This window comes from Panthera leo, chromosome D3, assembly GCF_018350215.1.
Source record: "Panthera leo isolate Ple1 chromosome D3, P.leo_Ple1_pat1.1, whole genome shotgun sequence".
Classification (NCBI taxonomy): Eukaryota; Metazoa; Chordata; class Mammalia; order Carnivora; family Felidae; genus Panthera; species Panthera leo.
In genome coordinates this window covers 56,453,135-56,474,059 of record NC_056690.1, presented here as the reverse complement: position 1 = coordinate 56,474,059, position 20,925 = coordinate 56,453,135, and the positions used below count along the sequence as shown (strand labels likewise).

The window sequence follows — 20,925 nt, the reverse complement described above, 5'->3', positions numbered from 1 at the left end:
GGAGTCCGCTGGGGGCTGCCTGGGTGGCTCAGTCAATTAAACGTCTGACTCTTGGTTTCAGCTCAGGTCATGATCTCCCGGTTCCTGAGTTTGAGCCCCTCACTGGGTTCCACACTGACAGTGTGGGATTCTCTCTCTCCCTCTCTCTCTGCCCCTCCCCCTCTCACTCACTCTGTCTCTCTTGAAATGAATACACTTTAAAGAAAGTTTTAAGAAAGAGTCTGCTCGGTCGCCTGGGTAGCTCAGTAGGTTGAGCGTCTCCTGGTCGCGGCTCTGGTCATGATCTCGTTGTTTGCAAGTACAAGCCCTACAGAACCCTCTTGGGATTCTCTTTCCCTCTCCCCCTGCCCTCTGCCCCTCCTCTGCTCATGCTTGCTCTCTCTCTCTGTGTCTCAAAACAAATAACTAAACTTGAAAATAAAGAGTCTGTTTCTTGCTTCGTGTCTCTCATTTTTTTCCCTTTGCTTGCTTGTTTCTTAAATTCCACATATGAGTGAAATCCTATGGTATTTGTCTTTCTCTCACTGACGTATTTCACTTAGCATTATACTCTCTAGCTCCATCCATGTCATTGCAAATGGCAAGATTTCATTCTTTTTCATGGCTGAATAGTATTGTAGTGTGTGTGTGTGTGTGTGTGTGTGTGTGTACCACATCTTCTTTATCCATCACCCAATGGACACTTGGGCTGCTTCCGTATCTTGCTATTGTAAATAATGGTGCTGTAAACATTGGGGTGCGCATATCCCTTTGATTTAGTATTCTTATATCCTCTGGGTAAATACCCAGCAGTGTGCTGCATCATAAGGTAGCTGTATTTTTAACTGTTTGAGAACCCTCCATAGTGTTTAATTTTGGAACTCTCCTGGGGAGAGCTACATGTGATATATGTATGGCACAAGTTATATTAAAGAAAATCTTGTTAGCAAAATATGAAATCTACATTATGATAAGGGAGGAAAGTTGCTTTTTAACTTGAACTGGTTACACGATCTGTCCTCAGTTGTCCCCCTTCATCTTTCCCCCCCAAATACTCCATCATGAGCAAGAGTAAGTTAAGTCCCCTCAGGAGTTAGATATCTATATGCCATTACTGCCAATAGTCCTAGGATGGGGTTAAATGCCCTTATAATTTGTTTTGTTTTTAGAAATTATTTAGCTGATCTCAGGTTCCTCAAACTTTACATTATCTGCAATGCATTGTTTGATGTAGTGAAAAAAAGAAGCCCAAACTATCATTTTTTGGTTTCTGAATTGCAGGTGTACTGATTCTGGAAGGGAGGAAGAGGACGAGTTATATATAACCCTTGAAGTTGCTCTATTAATCTAAGTGAAACTCATTTACAAACAGTCGGTGGCATTAACAAAAGAGGAAGTTCTCTTAACTGAAGGAAATTTCATGAGGCAACGCTTAAAGTAAAAAATTAAGACAAGGTCTCATTAATGTTGTTATTGCTCTTTCAAAGATTCTTTCTAGAATCTTAATAGTAATCTCTCTATCCTTGGGAAGAAGGCAAATAATTTTCATCTCTGGATCATGATCTGATCTGTTTCTGAATTTGGAAGTTTCAAACTAAATTGTCTATGGCATAATGTCAGCTTCTAGGGATGTAAGTGACTGTAAATCTGCTCATTATTATTATTAAAAAATTTCTTTTAATGTTTATTTTTAAGAGAGAGAGGCAGAGCACGAGTGGGGGAGAGGCAGAGAGAGAGAGGGAGACACAGGATCCGAAGCGGGCTCCGGGCTCTGAGCTGTCAGCACAGAGCCCCATGCAGGACTCAAACTTAGGAACCTTGAGATCATGACCTGAGCCGAAGTCGGATGCTTAACCGACTGAGCCACCCAGACACTCTAAAACTGCTTACTATTTAATGATCCTTGCCTTTGTTAGTAGAGAGCAATTTATTTTAAATGTATACTTTAGAGGAGTAGTGCGATTTTCAAAACCGGCAAGTTTCCACATCATGTTTTAAGTGTGTAAAATGACAGTCAATGAAAAATTTCAAATCTGAATACATCTTCAAATTATGTCTTCATACGCTCAATGAAATAAGCAAAAAATGCCCTCACAGGTTTGAGAAAAAGAAGTTCCTACTGCTAAAGAGTTAAGGCAAGTGTCACCCTGGGCTCACTGTCAAGGGTGTGTTTTCCCATCTCCTGGAGCATTGGAAACACTGACATTGGCTCAACGTAAGTCAGCACTGCCCTGTTTGGGCCTGTTAAGGTTCAGAAGTTTTATAGTTCGCCATTCACAAAAATTCACATATGCTTTAGAAAAGTACTGCTGTTTTGCAAAGTACATACACACAAAAGGGAAACAGGAAACGAAACTATTTTTAGTGAGTTACCTATGTTTGGAAACAACTTTTTTTGCCTTCTCTAACAGGGAAAAAAAAAATGAAAAAAGACTAAGTGAGCAAATTCTCATTCAGAACCGAAGTATGTTGAATGAGAGTAAATCAAGGGCGTGCCAATTTGTACCTAAATACTTAGTAAATATTTTAGGCTTGGTGGCCTGAATGGTCTTTGGTGAAACTACCGTGTTTCAGTAGCACTAAAATAGCCATAGACAAAATATAAGTGAATAAGTATGGCTGTAGCCCAGTAAAACTATTTTGAACACTGAAATTTGGATTTTGTATAATTTTCAAGAGTCCCAACATATTTTTCTTTTCTTTTCTTTTCTTTTTTTTTTTTTTTTTGATATGTTTTCAACCATTAAGCAAGCCACAGAAACCAATTTTAGTTCACAGGACATACAACCACAGACAGTGGGTCATAGTTTTGCTGATCTCCAAAACACACAGAGCCATGGCTTTCAAACTCAACACAAGCCTAGTGCCATTACGTGGAGTTTGTCAGGAGTCACTTTTGAAGGGTGTAGATTATTAGGTTTGTTGGAAGGAACTTTACCAATAATCATCTTCTGTAACTCTGGGGTAACAAATCACAATTTTGAATGCTTCTCTTCAAGTTTATGGTTTCAAATTTGGTGCAAAAAAAAAAAAAATCGTGCAATTAGTAGATTTGAAACACTATAGCCAGATCTTCCTGATCAAGGAGAATAAATTCACTGTAAGCATCTAAGATGGTTGCAGGTAAATATGTAAGATAGTTGGATTTTATTCTTTGTGGTCTCCAGAGGGTGCAGACAATGCTCTGTGGATGTAATGTGCTGCGAGGGAGACATTGACATGTAAATTGAAGGACTATTTAGTAAGAAGCTATACAGGAAGTTTAAGTTTTTGTTGGATGGCATGATTATTATTAACCTGTAAGGGCCCTTCAAACAAGAGAGTTTATGTTTCTATGATTTGGGCAAAGATTCTAAAACTTCCTATTTTGGTTATCTGGATAAGAAGCAAACAATAGCTCAGATTTTGGGGGGTTGGTCTAGTCCAAAGGTTGATTACTTCAGAATAAAGTTGGTGAGATCATCATGTGTGTTAGAACTGAACTTGTCTAGCCAAAACCTCCAAGCAAGATTATATTCCACTCTATTCAAGAAACAGCTACATGATGGAGTCAGTACCCCTGGTTTCTCATCACTTTAGAGTATCATTTAATATTGGGATTTGTGCTCTTTGGCGCATGGGAATCCTCTCTACCAGAGTTATGTTTAGGCCCTGATATACTAAGGAGACCAAAGGGCTGTATAAAAAAAAAAACCAAACAAACAAAAAACCTGAATGATTCTGATCTATCCCAAAAACTTCAGTTTCTAAAATTGAGGTGATACCCCTTCTTTCTACGTCACCGCTTCTGGCTTACTTGTAATTATTACAGAACTAGGTCTACACCATCCTCTGATGAACAGTTTCTCGTTAATCTGGATTAGACCCATTCTTCTAGACTACGTTTCAGCCTTTCAATATCTTACAACTCCCAGGAAAGGGGCTGGAATTTCAGAAACGTATCCCCAGTGCCTTTTCTTAGCTACATGGAAATGAAATGAGAATGGACTCATTGCCATCACTTTGGCCTTTGGAAATTCTTATTAACACTTATTTCTGGTGTTATGTGTCAAAGAATATATCCAACTTCTCATTTTAAAATATGCTGGCTATTTAAATATATTTGTGCTATTTTTTAAAAAAATTTTTAATGTTTATTCACTTTTGAAGGAGAGAAAGAGACAGAGTGTGAGTGGGGGAGAGGCAGAGAGACAGAATCTGAAGCAGGCTCCAAGCTCTGAGCTGTCAGCACAGAGCCTGATGCGAGGCTCGAACTCTTGAGCCATGCATGAGATCATGACTTGAGCTGAAGTTGGTCACTTAACCGACTGAGCCACCCAGGTGCCCCACTTGTGCTAGTTTTAATCAAGGCCGAGACAATAAAAGCTGGTTAACTATTAACTTGCAATGCTCCGAAAGAACTCTCCTAGCTTGATGAATTCCTTTAGGCATCCAGATAGTTGGATGTGATTTTTCCATCATAATGGGCAGAGAGCAAACTTTTGTGAAGTGAATCTTCACTGAGAGTGTAGTTAAGTATTCTAACAGTTACTAGTTACGCTCAGAAGTCTAGGGTTTTTTTTTTTTTATATAAAACTGTAAATGAACAAATGAGCTACCATTTCATAGCACTTAAGAATTGTGACGGACCTTTAGCTCCCACATATCCAGAATGTCCGTCTTGGAAAATAACAACTGAACGTACTCAGGATGCTCTGCTTTCAAATGTTCTCCCCACCTTTTGATAATGTTCAGCATACACAAATAGCATTCACAACACGAAAGGTATTATGCTCTGTGCTATGGGAGCTGCAAACAGAAAGGCTCCTGGGAGAGAATACCAAGCAGGGTACATAGGGGCTAGCAGAGATTCCAAGAAAGTTCTGTAGCTGATAATATTGAATGCTTGCTGTGTGCCAGGCACTGTTGTTCCCCCTTAAAGAAACAGAATGGGGAAGGAAGCAGGTAGACTCAGTCATGGTGATATAAAAGGTAATGAAGAGAGGAGTGGTATAAAAATTGAAGTTAAGAGTAATAAAAATAAGAAAAATAAGTTTATTGACAAACTACAGGAGCCTTAAATACAGAGAACAAACTGAGGGTTGCTGGAGGGGTTTTGTGGGGGGCGGGGGGGTGGGAAAGGCCAAATGGGCAAAAGGGGCATTAAGGAGGCCACTTTTTGGGATCAGCACTGGGTGTTATATGTGAGTGATGAATCACTAAATTCTATTCCTGAAATCATTATTACAGTCTATGTTAACTAACTTGGAGCTAAGTGTAAAAATAATAATAATGATAATTTAAAAAAGAAAAATAAGTATACTTAATAACCTATGTACATTAAAAACTTTTTTTAAATGTTTATTTATTTTTGAGAGAGACGGGCAAAGTGCGAGCTAGGGAGGAACAGAGAGACGGAGACACAGAATCTGAAGCAGGCTCCAGGCTCTGAGCTGTCGAACATGACCTGAGCCCAGGTGAGACACTAAACTGAGCCACCCAGGCGCCCCCTAACCTGTGTACGTTTTGAAACAAGTTATCTTATAAGGGTCGTGTCTTAGGGATTTTTTTTTTAAAGCAAGAAATCATTAATAGCAAACATATTCATGCAAAATGTTAGGTATAACCATTTCTATTTAAATAGACCCTTTAATCCACCACTGAGCGTGTGATCAAACAGTAGTTGAGTTTTCCATACTCAAAACTTATGCACTGCTAATTCATCCTCTCTACTTCACATATTTGAAATAACCCAAACCAGTTCACATTCTCCAGGTTTGTTTTTTTTTATATGCATATGTCTTCCACCAAGGAAATTACAAGATGTCTAGTTGGTTTTGTGTTTCCTCCTCTAACAGGAGAGAGCATTATAATGAAGCAAGTGGAACAGGGTGCTGGAAAAGGAACCAGCGTCTACGAGCAAACATATCCTGATCAGATATTCAAACACGCTTTCAAAGGAGTGGAATAGTGCGCGTCAAAAAGCTACTGGATGTAATTACTTCCTATTCCCCGGGGGCTCCGCCTTAGAATGAAGTCTGCTGACTCACCAGGCTGCTCCCAGTTAGTTTCTGCTGGGTTTCCCCACTGCCTGTGCACGTGAGTCATCACGGGGAATGAAAGTTTCTACCGGCTCCTTAACAACCATGCAGAAACCAGACACTGACAGTGAACTTCGATCTTTCCAATAGGAACCGGACCTAAGGCAAGAGGGGGTGAAAGATGATGTGGCAGGTGTCACCGCCAGCCAAGCCGCCCGGTGACAGTCCCCGCCCTAGGGCGTCTGTGGGCGGCACTCCAGTTCCAGCTTCTCCCCCGCCCCCACCCCAAGTAGTTAAACTGGCATCTTGTCTTGCAAGCCTTGCAGCTGCTGGCCACTGAACTCCTTTGCGTCAGTGTTGCTCAGACTTTGCTCCACAATGGGATTACCTGGCGATTAAAGATGAATAAAACAAATAACAAACCCGATGCTTGGCTCTCATCTCCAAACAGGCTGATTTAAATGGGTTGGGATGAGATATGGACATCAGGATTTTCCAAAGCTTCCCAGGTAATTCTAACAGACAGCAAAGTTTGGGAACCTTTGCATGGAGAAGGTCACTCTTCCCATGCAAGTGAAACTTACCAGTTAAGCATCACTAATGACCACCTGGTGGCCTCCCAAACCATCCTGGAGATCTAGTGACACACAGCCCCTGATAATTTAATTAGTTTGGCAGCCACAAAGAATGCTAGCAAAGCAAGGGGGCATTTTCAGAAGAGATACTGGCTAGTCAAGGACCATCTTCCCTCTTAGTTTACCAAAAACTTGGCTACATTTAGTGCTCAAGAGAAGCGTCTCAAATGTTGCTATTCTTTTTTGTTACCTTTTGATCTCTGCTCTGTTTCATCCCACAGAGTCTTGCTCCGCAAAGCTGTAAGCCTCGGGTCCTCTCAGATTAGAAGCAGGTGCTGCGTCAAAGCACAATCAAGACGGTACTGCACGCTTCACTTGGGCTGGGACCGAACCGCCGCCTCTCAGCGCGGCCCCAGGGTAGATACTATGCTAATCGAGAAAGTTCTTCCGTCTCCTCGCTGGCGGGCGGGTGCAGGTTTGAACACTTAACCCTTGATTTTACGTGACTGCATTATGGTGCGTTTAGTGACTTCCTCTTGCTTAGCGGGTCTGGACCACGTTCCATGTTTTTGGAAGAGAGGACGTGAGCAAGTGCTGGCGAAAACCCGCAGGGAGGGGACAGCAGTGTCGGCTGGTGCCAAAGTGAAGGGATGGCTAATGTTCGGAATATTAATTACTCCACGCGCTACTGACCCAGCGAAGACTAGCAGAAGGGGACTGGGGGTTAAGACAAAGGCTCCTCCTGATCAAATGGCTGCAGCGCCCCTTCCTCCGAGGTTATAGCTCTGCCTTCTGCGCCAGGCGGCACTTGGCAAGGCACTGGCAAAGTGACTCAAGGGGTGGCCAGATCCACTATCTGAAAGTCTGCATTACCGAACGCTCCAGACTCAGGGGGGGAAGGTCTTTCTGTGCCCACCCCTCCTTCCTGCCCTTTGTGGGATTCCTGGGCTTCCGCGCAACCCTTCTAAGGGTGGACTGAAGAATTTCCTACGGAAGCAGAGTGAGGAGTCGCCGAGTAGCCCTCGCCCTGCGCCCAGGGTGATCTCTGCAGAAGAACCCGTTGGGGTCAGAATAACAACCCGTTCTCATTTCCCCAGACCTGGCTCCCAGGTCCCGGGCGCCAGGAGCACCAGCGGGAGCCGGAGTTGGAATGGGGAGCTGTGGGGTTCGCTTCCGCCGGAGGGCAAGCACCCGCGGCGGCGGCAGGGCCGGGGGTCTAGCGTTTGATCCCCAGCAGGCCGGCGCCAGCGCGCTGCACTTCCTGGTCTGCCCGAAGTGCGCTGCCCCTGCCAGCTCCCTCGGTTCTCGGTCCCTGCGCCCCAACTCTGGCGCCTCCAGGTCTGCGCGCTGCGGGAGCGCACCCCCAAAACCCCCTCGGCACCAGCGCCAAGTGTCCGCGTCCTGGACAGTCCCGGCCCTCACCCCAGAGCTAGTCCACTTTGCTTCTGCCAGCGTGGCAGCCCGACTCCCTCCCCTCTTCCCGGGTGCGCAGCGCTGGGGCTACGAAGAAGGGGTGCCGCTCGCTGGCGGGTGCACATCCCCGGGCCGCGGGGCCGACCCCTGCACAACTTCTTGCAGGGCACCAGGGACCCCGGGGTCCCGCTGGCTCCGCGACCCGCAGACTGCAGCCCCCCGGCGGCGGGAGGTGGCGCGGCCAGCGCTTGGCCTGGGAGGGACTGCGCCCGGGCAGGAGGTGTCGGGGTGCGCCAGGGCGGTACCGCTTTAAATGCACTTGACTCACCTGCTCCGGCGCTGTCGCCTCCTTCCTCTACTGACAGCTGGGGGCTTTGTTTTCTCCACCCACCAGGCCGGGTGCGCTCCGCCCCCACTGCCGCACGTGACTCGCCTTCTGCCACCGCCGTCGCTCGGCTCGTCCACCCTGGAGAGCTGGCCGCGCCACCCTTTTCCAGGGGTGCGGAGTGAGAGTAGAGACCCCAGCCGAGCACAGGTCGCGGCAGGTCCGATGTGACCTGTCGGCGGGCTGGTTGGAAGGTTGCGCTCAGGTTGGGGCCCTTGGAAGCCAGAGCGGGTCACTTAGGATAAAGTGCCAGCCAAAAGAGCAGGACTGTTGGGCCCCACCAAGAAAGAGGAGGCCAGCGCTGCTGAGAAGAGGGGTCTTGAAAAGTACCTGTAGTGGTATTAAGTACCTGAATTAAGTACCTGTAGCTGGGGGCGTGCTTCCGTTTTTTTATACCAAGTGTTTGTACTCCTACCTGGGGAACAATTAATACTAAGGGGCAAACTAATTTGTCATGAACATTATTAATCAAACCAGGCAATTCTAAACCGAATAATACGATAACTGCATTCATGGCACATTTTATTGAGGTTTCAAATCTTCTTTTTGGTGCTGTTGATATTTGGATTCTATTTGGAAAACGGAATCCAGGCTGGAGAAGCTAACTCCAGATTATTGATGTGGGCACCGGTCCATTTGGAACAATACTTGTTTTTAATGAAATGAATTGAGAAAATGTTCTGGCTTCAAGACCCGGCTCAGTATCTGCTGCTTTTGGAAGTGTTCCTGACCTTCGCTGATCTCCAGTGTTTGAGACTCAAAGAACCTGTTGTCTGAATCCTTCCTTTTGCCCTTGGAGAACACATACATTACTTCCCCCCTCCCCACCCCCTCCTATTGGAACTCAGGGGAAAGTTTACCTCCAGCTCTGGAAACATCCTTTCAAGTGAAGTCTGTATAGTGGAGTGACTTAGCACAGTGAGTCCCAAACGTTAATGTGCAGACAGATCACCCCAGGGCCTTGTTTAAACCATATTCTGATGGATTGGGTCTGGAATTGGGACTGATACTCTGAATGCCTGGCAAACTCCGAGGTAAAGTTAGTGCTGCTGGTTTGAGGATCACACGCTTGCTCTAGCAAGGCTTAGAACACTCACTTTGGCATTGGCCTGCCTAGTTTGAGTCCTGACGCATCACTTAATAGCTCTGTGACCTTAGGCAAGTTTTCTTAACAATTTGAGCTCCCCAAGCTGTAAAATGGAAATACTCCTAATATCCACCTCCTAGGGTTTAAGATTAAATGAAAAAAAACCTGTAAAACAAAAAAGTACCTTGTGCCTGGCACACGCACCTAGGGTTCAGAAAATGTTAGCTAATTAACTCTTGGGGTCATCCTTGCAGGAGCAAAGCTGGCACAAAGCTGAACATACAGGGGGAACAGCAGGTACAGTGGGAGTGGAGGCAGCCAGCCTAGAATGACCGCAGCACCCCATAGTGTGGAGCCCCGGACAGATGTGTAGAAGAACAATCCTGTTGAATAAATGGAGGACTGTAATGCAGAGCAAGTCATACATGTTTAAAAGTTCTGTTTCTTCTGTAAAACTTTAAATCTTGATAAATTAGTTCTGGGACATTGAATTAAAAAATCATTTGCTTTTTATTACAGATAATGTCCAGCTGCCTGTCACATGGGTAATCTATTTTAATATCTGAGAGAGTAAATGGATTGTTAAGGAGTAGTACATTTTTTATCCTCATTAAAAACCTTGAAATTTAAATTTAAATGAATTTATTAATGAAGATACGGTATTCTTAGCTCTCGAAATGAATGGGTATTGTCATCAGAGTTCTCATGTCTCTCTTGCTTGCTGCTTCTCTCTCTAGCCCTAAATATGAATGTTTCCTAAGACTCGTTTGTGTGTGCGTGTGCGTGTGTGTGCGTTTGCTTTTTATTTTTCTCACTTTTTCTGTCATTTCCTTTGGAAATTTTATTCATGCTTAATGTTCAACTTTCAAGTGTATGTACCCACATTCTTAGCCTGTTTCCCAGCCCCGTTTCTGCATTACCAATCACCTGCGAGGCATTTCCAACTGACTATCCCACCAGCCTAGAAGTTTCAGTGTGTTCTAAATTAAACTCCTTCTTCTCATAAAATTGATACCTCCTAAGGAATAAATCAAGATAGTAATTTGCATTGAGAAGCCCTCAGTGTTAATTCAGGGACCTGGCAAGGGTGTAGGACACGCTGTGGGATCATTCCAGTACCTTCCTATTGCCCCCAGCTATTTCTCAGAGACTTGGCCTTCAGTAGTGACTGAGGCAGATTCATCCTATAAACACAGCTTACTGGTGTAACAGCCACATAAACAGCTATGGGTTGCTGCATAAATGGTGATCAACGTGACTTGAGCTGGTGAGAAAGTGCATCAGTCAGGGTAGGCTAAATTATGTTGCTGTAACAAACACCACCAAAATCTCCGTGGTTTAATACAATGGAAGTTAATTTCCTGCTCACGCAAAATCTCCAGGCAGCTCTCAGGGTGACTCATCGCTCTAGCCCGCTTCCTTCCTGTGACTTAGGGGTGTGTACTTAGAAATAGATGGAAATGTAGACATCTTGGTGAACAGCAGTAATATCTACCATAGGGATCCATTTAACACAGGGGGCTCGGGGATAAAATTAAATGGAAAATAGGGTAGTGACAATAGAGGATGAGCAGAGATTGCCAGTTTGAGGAAGGTACGAAGTTCTGTGAGGAGTCTTTGGAAAAGCATTATTGTTCTTGTTATCATACAATATAATTATGTAGGGAGACACTTAAAAGTAAAAACTTGTGTCTCTGCCTGTCAGGGTCACCTTATCACTTAACCAAGGTCAGTCTACTCCAGGCATTGATCATCCAAAGTCTTCTGTGACACAGGGGCTCGGAGATATCTTCCATGTTGATTATATCCTAGGCGGCACATGAACCATTAAATAAGTAAGGTTACATCAACACAAGCAAATTTGCTAATTTTGCTGACCTTGATGGTCACTCTCTGCTTGAGGGTTGAATACGTGTGTGTGAAGAATGGAATATTTCAGCAGGATCAAATTGTCCCATGTTTCTCCTACGATTGCCTGAATCATGCCTTTGACATATTCAAAGGAATGTTGAAATGTAGCCTAGTGAGTAAATATCAGTGTGAGAAAAATAAAATCATGGCTTTCAATAAGCTTTGGGGCTTCTTTCTCCAGAGAGCAGAGTTGACATCAGCTCAACTTGCTTCGTTCATCTCCCCACACTTCACACGCATAAAAGAGATAAAGCACTGATGAATGCTATAAGCTCTAGAATGCTCTACACACACGGGTTATCATAACGTGTTGCTGGGCACTGAGCAGTGCTTTGGATCACAACAATTGTGTGTTGTCTCTGCTCACATCTATCAGTGGCACTCCCTTTAAAACGTTTGCCTCTCATAAAACTGTTCCCAAATAAGTATTTTTACATAACGTCAGCATCTTCCTAAAGCTAATATTCTGAGAGCCTCAATCACACGTTTCCACAAATGTTGAAAATGAGGAATTAGAAAGGAGAAGCAGAGCTTATCAGTGAATATTTTAAACCGTTTGCTCAAGTCCTTCTCATTTTATCTGATTTATTTTTAGCTCGGAGCCCTTGCTGAACTGTAATACCTCTTTAAGTATAAATCTTAACCTCAAGAGATATGCTACAGTGAACCACTTATAAATGTATCAGTTAGACCATGTAAGACTGAGATGGAGGTGTTCATTACTGAGATGTGATGGCATTTATCAAGATGAGTAGTGAAGGTGGCACAAGATGACAGCTTGGCAGGGATCGCTGCCTTGTGAGGACCCTAGTGTTTAGTTACAGAGTAAATGTTGAAATAAGAAACAATGCCACCTTCGAGGCACTGCATGAGCTTTGAGTAAATATTGGTGAGTTGGCTAGAAAGTATTCTGTAGGTAAAGTTAAGGAAGGAGCTTAAATGACTCACCCAAGTCCCAATTTCTAGTTATGTCCACTAGCAAAAACTGTGTCTCCATAGCATAATACAAAATGCCAGAAGGACAAATACACTCATTATATAATATACATTGGTGTATACATCATAGGCTATGTTTAATGTAGATCAAAAGGAACAAAATGTTACCCCGACTCGTACAACACTGTGTGTTAGAGGTGTCCATGATTTTATAGCAGATTGAAAAAAATCCCTCATAGAAGGGGTGCCTGGGTGGCTCAGTCGGTTAAATGTTGGACTTTGGCTCAGGTCATGATCTCATGGTTTGTGGGTTTGAGGCCCGCGTCGGGCTCTGTGCTGAACTCTTGCTCAGAGCCTGGAGGCTGCTTTGGATTCTGTGTCTCCTTCTCTCTCTGCCCCTCCCCTGCTCGCGCTCTGTCTCACTCTGTGTCTCAAAAAAAAAAACAAAAAACAAAAAACAAAAAAACCAAAAAAACCAAACAAACAACAAACAAACGTAATTACAAAAATTTTTAAAAAAAAGAAAGAAAAAATCCCTCATATAAAATAAAATAAGTTGGACATGAATATTTTTATATGCTGTTTAGAACAGATGTAGACCAGTTGTAGAAGGATCAACTCTTTCTGGATTCAGTATTTTAAACAAAAGACAGCAGATAAAATTAATTTGTTGATTAGTAATTATCTCTTACGTGGTGGAGTTATCTTCAAACTTACCTGTTTGGTCTCTGAGACCAAGAGATGATATCTGTTTAAGTTTCCTGTTGTAGCTCCATGAAGCCCCAAATGCTTTGATCCCCTAAGAGACCAAGGGGATCACTGCCAACTCACTTTGGGACCCCCTGGGACACAGTATAGCCGTTTTTTTAATGAATTCCTTGGTTATTAAACATTAGCGTGACAATTTTATTTTCTTTGTCATTTCCCTATATCCTGTCCATGAGTTGGTCAGCCAGTGTGACAATATCAGGAAATTGATTCCTTGCATTTCTTTAGAATCTTATTTCTAATGGTCTTTGATTCATCAGCAGAAATTTGCTCATCTTTGGCCTTTCTAATTTTAAAATTGCTTCAACCTTTTTAAGTTGTAATTTATTCAACAGTTTTGTGATGCCTTCCTCTGGGCAGTCACTCTGTTAGGTGCTATGTTTCCCCAAATGGTCTTTGGTCTTAAGGGCCTTAGAGTGTAGGGAACGATGGATGTGTGCATAGTGTGGCTTGAGGCATATTAAAAGTTATGAATATGGCACCTGGGTGGCTCAGTCAGTTAAGTGTCTGACTCTTGATTTCAGCTCAGGTCGTGATCTCATGTTTCGTGGATTTGAGCCCTTCAGTGGGCTCTGTGCTGACAGCACTGAGCCTGCTTGGAATTCTCTCTCCCTTTCTCTGTACTCCTCCCCTACTCTCTTTAAAATAAATAAACTTAAAAAAAATAAAAGGTATAAATAAAATGCTAAGAGAACACTGGACAGTCAGGAAGAAAGTCAGACAAGGGCTCTCATTTATGTTGGGTCTAGAAGGATGAAGAAGAGTGTACCAGGTGAGGATGGCTTGGGGTAAGGCAGAGTCTGTGGGCATATATTCCAGAGAAGGAATGTGAAAGCAAATGACGAGTTTAATGTGGCTGAAGAATAGGGTGTGTGGAATGGAAAGGTCAGTGGGGTAGACAAGAGAAGGCCTGGTGTGTCCAGCTGAGATGTTTAGATGTAAGATATTGGCCAGTGGCCTCCGTGTGGGGTGAGAACACTCTAGAGTTGTGTGAGGTGATATGCTGGGTGTGAGAAGGAAGGGCGAAAACTCGGATGTCTATCTATGAGAAGGGACTTAGTGGCATATGGATTGACATTGGTGCTCTTGCTTGATCTGCAAGTCAGACAGACAGAGGGACTTACCAGGTGCAAGGAATTGTGAGGGAGGGGTTGGGATCCAGCACACTGAGGGGGTGTCCCTAACCTCCTTACTCGTTCTCAAAGCAAACTGCAATTTGGTAGTAGTTTATGTGTGCTTGCGTAAGTGCATTTATGTGTATTGTCTCGTTTGACTAATCTAAGACTCAAAAGATGGATAAATGACTTAAAAGGATTAAAGATAACATGAATGATACAAACATTAGTGGGTTTTCACAAAAGCCCTTGCAAAATTGGTAGGTGATTTTGAAAAACGAGTATCGTAATTTCATAAGCTCATCCAATGATCTACTTCCTGTGTTTGTACATGTGGTTCTCTGTGAGATGTGCTATGTGGCACAGCCAGCCATCAAAGCAAACATGGAAATAAAGTGCACTTGGGACCAGGTTTCAAGTTGCTTTATCACAAGGCAGTAAAACTGTCTAAAAATGATGAAGTGTTTTCAACCACATTATTCTCACTAAACAGCATTTTAGTGATAACAGAATATTTTGCCTATCATTAATACATGGAATATAAAATAGTGTATATTTCATCTTTACCTCACCCTTTAAAATGTCAGTTTTATGTTTTCTAATGTGTATAATATATTAATGCAGCAGTTGTATATCTATGCTGTTTACAAATGAATATGCATGTGTGAAATAAGAAACGTACTTAGAGGAGTGCAGAGGCAGAAACAAGCCAGAAAAGGTGTCAGAGCAAAGGTGCCTATGATCAGGTTTGTTGGTACCACTGGGGCATGGAGGCTGTTCTGGAAGTTCACTCAGAAGGTTAGTATCCTGATCTGGAGGAAAGCTGGTGAGGACCTGGAGAGGAGAGATCACCAAAACCTTCCGTCTTCGGTAGGAAGGGATGTGTGTGGTGGGGGAGGGGAGGGAGGGAACAACATTGGGGGCGGGGAAGGGTTTGCCAGTCTGCAGCTTGCCCGTCTGGGTAGAAGGAGAAACCATTGCTTGATATGAAGAAATGGGATATTGAACAAGATACAGAGTTCAGTTTAGGACACATTAAGTCAGAGGTGCCCAAGGGATTCCACGGCGATGACTAGAGGGTGTTTTAAATATAATTCTGAAGCTCAGGAGAGCTGAGAGATACAGAGTTTATAATAGCTTTAATTTCTCCATCTGCAGCCCTTCCTACAAGTGCTGGTCTTAAAATACACCCCTTCATCTAAGACAAATTAACACAACAGCTTCACATTTATAATTATTTATAATAAAATGAAAAAAAATTAAGAATCAGCTTACCAATGCATAATGGGAAGGCATCCCTCAGCAGACGCTCTTAGGATTTTAATTGGGCATTTAGATGAATTTTGCATTCTGCTGGACCTCTCCAGAAGTGTCTTGTCCTTTGCTGGTTTTCTGTGCGTACTGTTTTGGTTCTTTCTCAAATGTTATCTAGACTATAGTTTGTTATAAGATAGTCACTCTTTTTCATACTACATTCTATCTTTTCACACTGGAAACCTTGTTGTTCAAGCCAGACATCAATTTTTTCTTATTGTATCAGAGCAATTGGGAACGTTTCTGATTCTGTTGTACACGTGTCCCTTCTTTGGGAATCACAAGCATTGTGAAACCAGGGCCACCGTCCTCTCTGTGTTGTTCATTGACCGACCTGTCAAAGCATATTCTTGCTAAGTTATAAGGATGCTTTTCATACCATGCCATTTCCCCCAATTCCTTACCTTGCACTTACTAAGAATTACAGATAATTTACCTGTTTAATTTTCAGACTCCTTATAATTCTATTTGTTTTTAATTTTAGTTTTAGTTTTTTAGTTTTTGAAAGAGGGAGAACAGAAACGGGAAGAGAGGTAGAGGAGAGAGTCTCAAGCAAGCTCCACACTCAGCGCGGAGTCTGAGTCAGGTCTCGATCTCACAACCATGAGATCATGACCTGAGCTGAAATCAAGAGTCGGACGCTTAACTGGGTGAGCCACCCAGATGCACCCATACAATTCTATTTCTGACCATTTATCTCATGAATAAGATTTTGTAATTAATACCAAATAAGTATTTATTTAAAATTTGAAATTTCTTACAGCATGGTCTTGTGGCAGCTCATTATTTAATATCTCAAGCACTTATACATTGTCTCCTTTATTAAAATGGAATTAATTTTAGTGCAAAGACATGTCTCTGCCCACTAGAATGCAAGCCCCATGAGGGCAAGAATTTTTGTCCATTTTGTTTCACTTTTCTATTTTTAGTGTGTAGAACTGTGTTTGGGACATGACAGATGATAAAGAAATATTTTTGAATAATCAAATGAATACATAAATAAGCAGAATGGAATCAGAAATGTCTCAATTGAATTATCTTTCCATTTTAAAAATCTATATAATTATATTATATTATATTATATTATATTATTTCTCTGTAATTTAGCAACTCCATTAATTTTATTAAAAATTCAGCTTAATATACGTTTATTAGGAGACAGTTACTTTCATACACAACAAATTTTAATTTTTCAGCATCTAGGAGAAAAAAATCTTTTAATCTTCTTTCAGCTTATAGGTTTTCTTAAGACTGCAAATACATCTTACGGAGTCCCCCAGCAATATTTAGGTAGGAAGGTTTAAGTTTAGTCTTAAGATTAAAAGCTAGCATTCATAAGGAACAGTTATTTCCAGAATATGGCAAAAAGGAAATAAATAAAAGAGAAATCTATAAAATATATTGAAATAATAGAACATGAGGCCAAGAAATCAATTTCTTAAAGATAATAGCTGCCTGTACCAGAGAAGCTCTCAGCATATGGTACATTTCAAGGCGTTGCTAAAATTGCATTTAACCACATCCACGAACTCATTCTTGCCATTACCATAACCATTTCGCAAAACGTTTTTTCTCCTCATCTAAAGTCTGAGAAGAGTAATTGGGAAAAAATGCCACTTAACTGTCTCCGAGAAATCCAGCTGCTGGGAGCTGTCATTGGCTCTGGGGACTCGGACAAGGCCCCCTGTCAGTGAGGATAATGATGAGGAGTGAGATCTGTGGTGGGAGGAGAGTCAGGCCCTGAAACTCCCCAGTCAATTGTGCTTTGAGAAACACTAATGTGTTTTGCCATGCTACCATGTGTCTCTTTGTTCTCCAAGAACGTCCATTCTGTTCACCACTCATGAGTGCACGTTTAGTTTTATCTCATAATTCGTAGTGTAAATGAGTAGACTCAGAGGGCAGAATATGCTCCCGTTGAGATTCCATAAGGCCCGTTCACAAGTCTTCTTCCTCCTCTTATTTTCTTTATTTTCATTCTTTTGAGGACCTTAGAGGATTAAACAAATTTTGGACAAGTCAAAGACATTGCTATGTTAATTGCAAACAGATGCATGCTCTTCATAGTGATGATGATACAGAAACGGGGACCAGGAGCCCACATCACTGCCACAAGGACCTTTATGGTGGGTATGGATTTTCGTGGTTACCTACAGAATTGTGGTATTTTTTGATGCCAGGTCAGACTCACTCTGGCTAAATTCTGAATTGGGAATAAGCTCTTTATTTGTAACAAACTCTAGCCAGCACCAAATGGAACCAAGTGCAACACTTTTTTTTGACATGCAAAAAACTGTACATATTTAATGTATACAATTTGATGAGTTTGGAAATACTCAGTGTACATCTGCCATTAAATGCAACACTTTTGATCCTGACTTCTAGAGACCTCAGATCCCAGAGACAGCACCTAGATGGCTTTACATGTGGGGAGAAAGTGCTGTGAATACAATGAAATCATCAAAAAGCCCAGATATAGTCAAATAGTTAACATATTATACAACATATTATAGTTCAGTTATTTGATGGATTATTTGGTAACTGCTAAAAAAATGTTCAAATATTTAAGAGCATGGAAAAAATCATACTTTAATATATTAAGGGACAAAAAACAAGATTCAAAAGTTTGATTCTTGTATATCCAGTATGATGTCATTTGAGTAAAGTGTTTCCATATGTTTCTATGCATAGGGAAGTAAATAAGAAAATAAAATTGGAGGAAATATTTTAAAGTGGCGGTATTTCTGGATTACAGGGAATTTCTATTTTTGTAGTTTTCAGTTTGATCTATATCCATATATAGATATAGAGACAGCCAGGGAGACAGAGAGGAGACAGAGAGAGAGATTTTATGGAATTGACTCCCACAATTGTAGGATGGTTGTGGAGGCTGGCAAGTCAGAAATTTAGAGGGCTAGCCCGTAGGCTGAATATTCAAGTAAAAGTTGATGTCGCAGTCTTGAGAGGAATTCCTTCTCTGGGAAACCTCAGTCATTTCTCTTGAAGCCTTCAACTCACTGGAAGAAGCCCACCCACATTATGGAGGGTTAATCCCATCTAAATCCCATCTGAAAAATACTGTCATGGGAACATCTAGACTAGTGTTTGGCCAAACAACTGAGCATCATAGCCTAGACAAGAGGACACATCAGATTACCCATCACAGCTTTCAAGCAATTCCCAGCCCTCTTTCTTTCTAGAAATAGGCAGATTTTCCAGGTGGGTGTTACGTCCTTTCCCAGGCTGGCCATGAGCTTTTCATGTACATTTTCATCTTCCCAACAACCACTGTTCAGGGGGGTGAGGTGGCCTCAGTGCCCCAGGAGTGCAGGTAAATTTTGGAATTCTTGCTCAGAATGCTAGGACAGCAGCTATAACTCCAGGGTGGAGTGGGGTACAGCTGGGCAACTGCAAGATGGACCCCATGGAAGGCAGAACAGAGATGGCCTTCAGTCCCTGAATTAAACCAACTCTAACTTCCATCCTTCCTCTGAATTTTCAGTTACACAAACTACTTATTTCATCTCAATCTTCTGTTATGTACAACCATGTTTCTGTGAATATGTTGTCTTTTCCAGTTTTTCAACAAATATGGATTACTTTTATAAGGAAGCAATTTACTATATTCATTGATTCTAAGGAAAACTTTTTTGCATTTTAAAACCTCTGAAATTGGGATGTGTCACGACATGTCATAACTTAATAGAGCTTTCTTTTGTAGCATATATAAAAAACAGTGATGTCTGGGGCACATGGGTGGCTCAGTTGATTAAGTGTTGGACTTCTGCTCAGGTCATGATCTCATGGTTCGTGGGTTTGAGCCCCACATCGGGTTCTATGCTGACAGCTCAGAGCCTGGAGCCTGCTTCGGATTCTGTGTCTCCTTCTCTCTCTCTGCCCCTTTCCTACTCTCTCTCTCTGTCTCTCAAAAATAAATAAAGCATTAAAAAAATAAAAAAACAAACAATGATGTGTCTTATGTTCAGTAATGTTTTAGACTTGATAAAAAAATATGATGGTTTCAACTGGATAAAAGTTATTTTTTAAGAGAGATGGAATGCAACTGACCAGGATACTTGGAGGGATGCGCCATATAACCCTGGGATCATATGGTGACCTGGGTGCCTCTACATTTCTGGAAGGGTCTAAGAAGAAATCAATAACCTAGAACCTGGCCCTGCTGTACTAAATATTTAAAGACTGATACAAACTTGACTGATAGAGAACACTTGGTTCTCAATATTGAAAATAGGAGCAAATCTTCTCCTTTCGAAGACTCCAATACATTTTCAATGTCTATTTAAAAAAAAATTTTTTTTTAGCGTTTATCTATTTTTGAGAGAAAGAGACAATGTGACGCGGAGAGGGAGAGAGAAACAGGGAGACACAGAATTGGAAGCAGGCTCCAGGCTTTGAGCTGTCAGCACAGAGCCTGATGCGGGCTCAAACTCATGAACCGTGAGATCCATGACCTGAGCTGAAGTCGGACGCTCAACTGACTGAGCCACCTAAGTGCCCCAGCAATGTCTATTTTCTTTTTCTTGGACTCTACGGTTTGGTATTACTTTTGGTTTCAAATGGTTTCAAAATCAATTCCCTCAATCATGCTATTTCAGGCTCTTGTGCATATGACTAATACATTAAAATTGTTTTAAATGTTTATTTATTTTTGAGAGAGAGGGCGAATGTGAGTGGGGGAGGGGCAGAGAGAGAAGATGACAGAGGATCTGAAGCAGGCCCAAGTGGACAGCAGAGAGCCTGATGTGGGGCTCGAACTCACAAACTGGAGATCATGATCTGAGCTGAAGTCGGGTGCTTAACCAATTGAGCCACACAGGCATCCCAACATACGACTAATACATTAATAACAATATCATATGTTGCTTATATATAGTATTTTTAAAATCTGAAAAAAAATTTAGATATATTATGTGATTTGATTCCAGTAATATTTCTGTGAGTTATGCAGGTTATTGTGATCTTTTTAATATTTAAGAGGCTTGCTTGGTGTCACAGAGTAGTTGGTAGAGGTGGGACTTCGAGTGGACTAGAAAGGAAAGGCTGATAAATGAAGTTTTATTGCCTGAAGTTATGATCTGTGTCATTAGCAAAGATAGAATACAATTTTAGAGTTTTTTCAAACGCTGGTTCAAGGTTAAGGTCATCAATTCATGACTATCTTTCTGTTCTCATGTATATTCCTCACTAAAAATGATCATTGTTTAACTGAGGCCATTGTGATTCCCCTGTCTTGAAAAGATCCTATTTATTTTGTGCTAACTCACACTATATTGTAAATAATTGAGCAACAAACTATCCCAAGAACTAAGGTCTTAAGCACTATTATAATTTATTAGATTAATTTGAATTTTTAAGATGGTTTGGATTGTATATCGCATTTACATTTTCCTAAACTGGATCA

General features: G+C 41.8%; 1 protein-coding gene across 3 annotated transcripts in view; it reads right to left on the bottom strand.

Annotated features, from left to right (window-relative positions):
- Positions 1-8,357, bottom strand: part of MAPRE2 (microtubule associated protein RP/EB family member 2) — a 158,467-nt gene extending 150,110 nt beyond the window's left edge. The window contains exons 1-2 of one of the 3 annotated variants that reach the window (XM_042909476.1): positions 6,825-6,907; positions 6,009-6,158 (exon numbers count right to left, since the gene is read on the bottom strand). Coding sequence is in view for 1 of the 3 variants with exons in the window: in XM_042909474.1 (XP_042765408.1) it covers positions 6,825-6,848 (24 nt within the window). In the remaining 2 variants the exon portion in view is untranslated. Of the gene's footprint in view, positions 1-6,008; positions 6,159-6,824; positions 6,945-8,315 lie in introns of those variants that run through there. The other 2 variants (XM_042909477.1, XM_042909474.1) reach the window with 2 other exon arrangements.
- Positions 8,358-20,925: the final 12,568 nt, after the last annotated feature.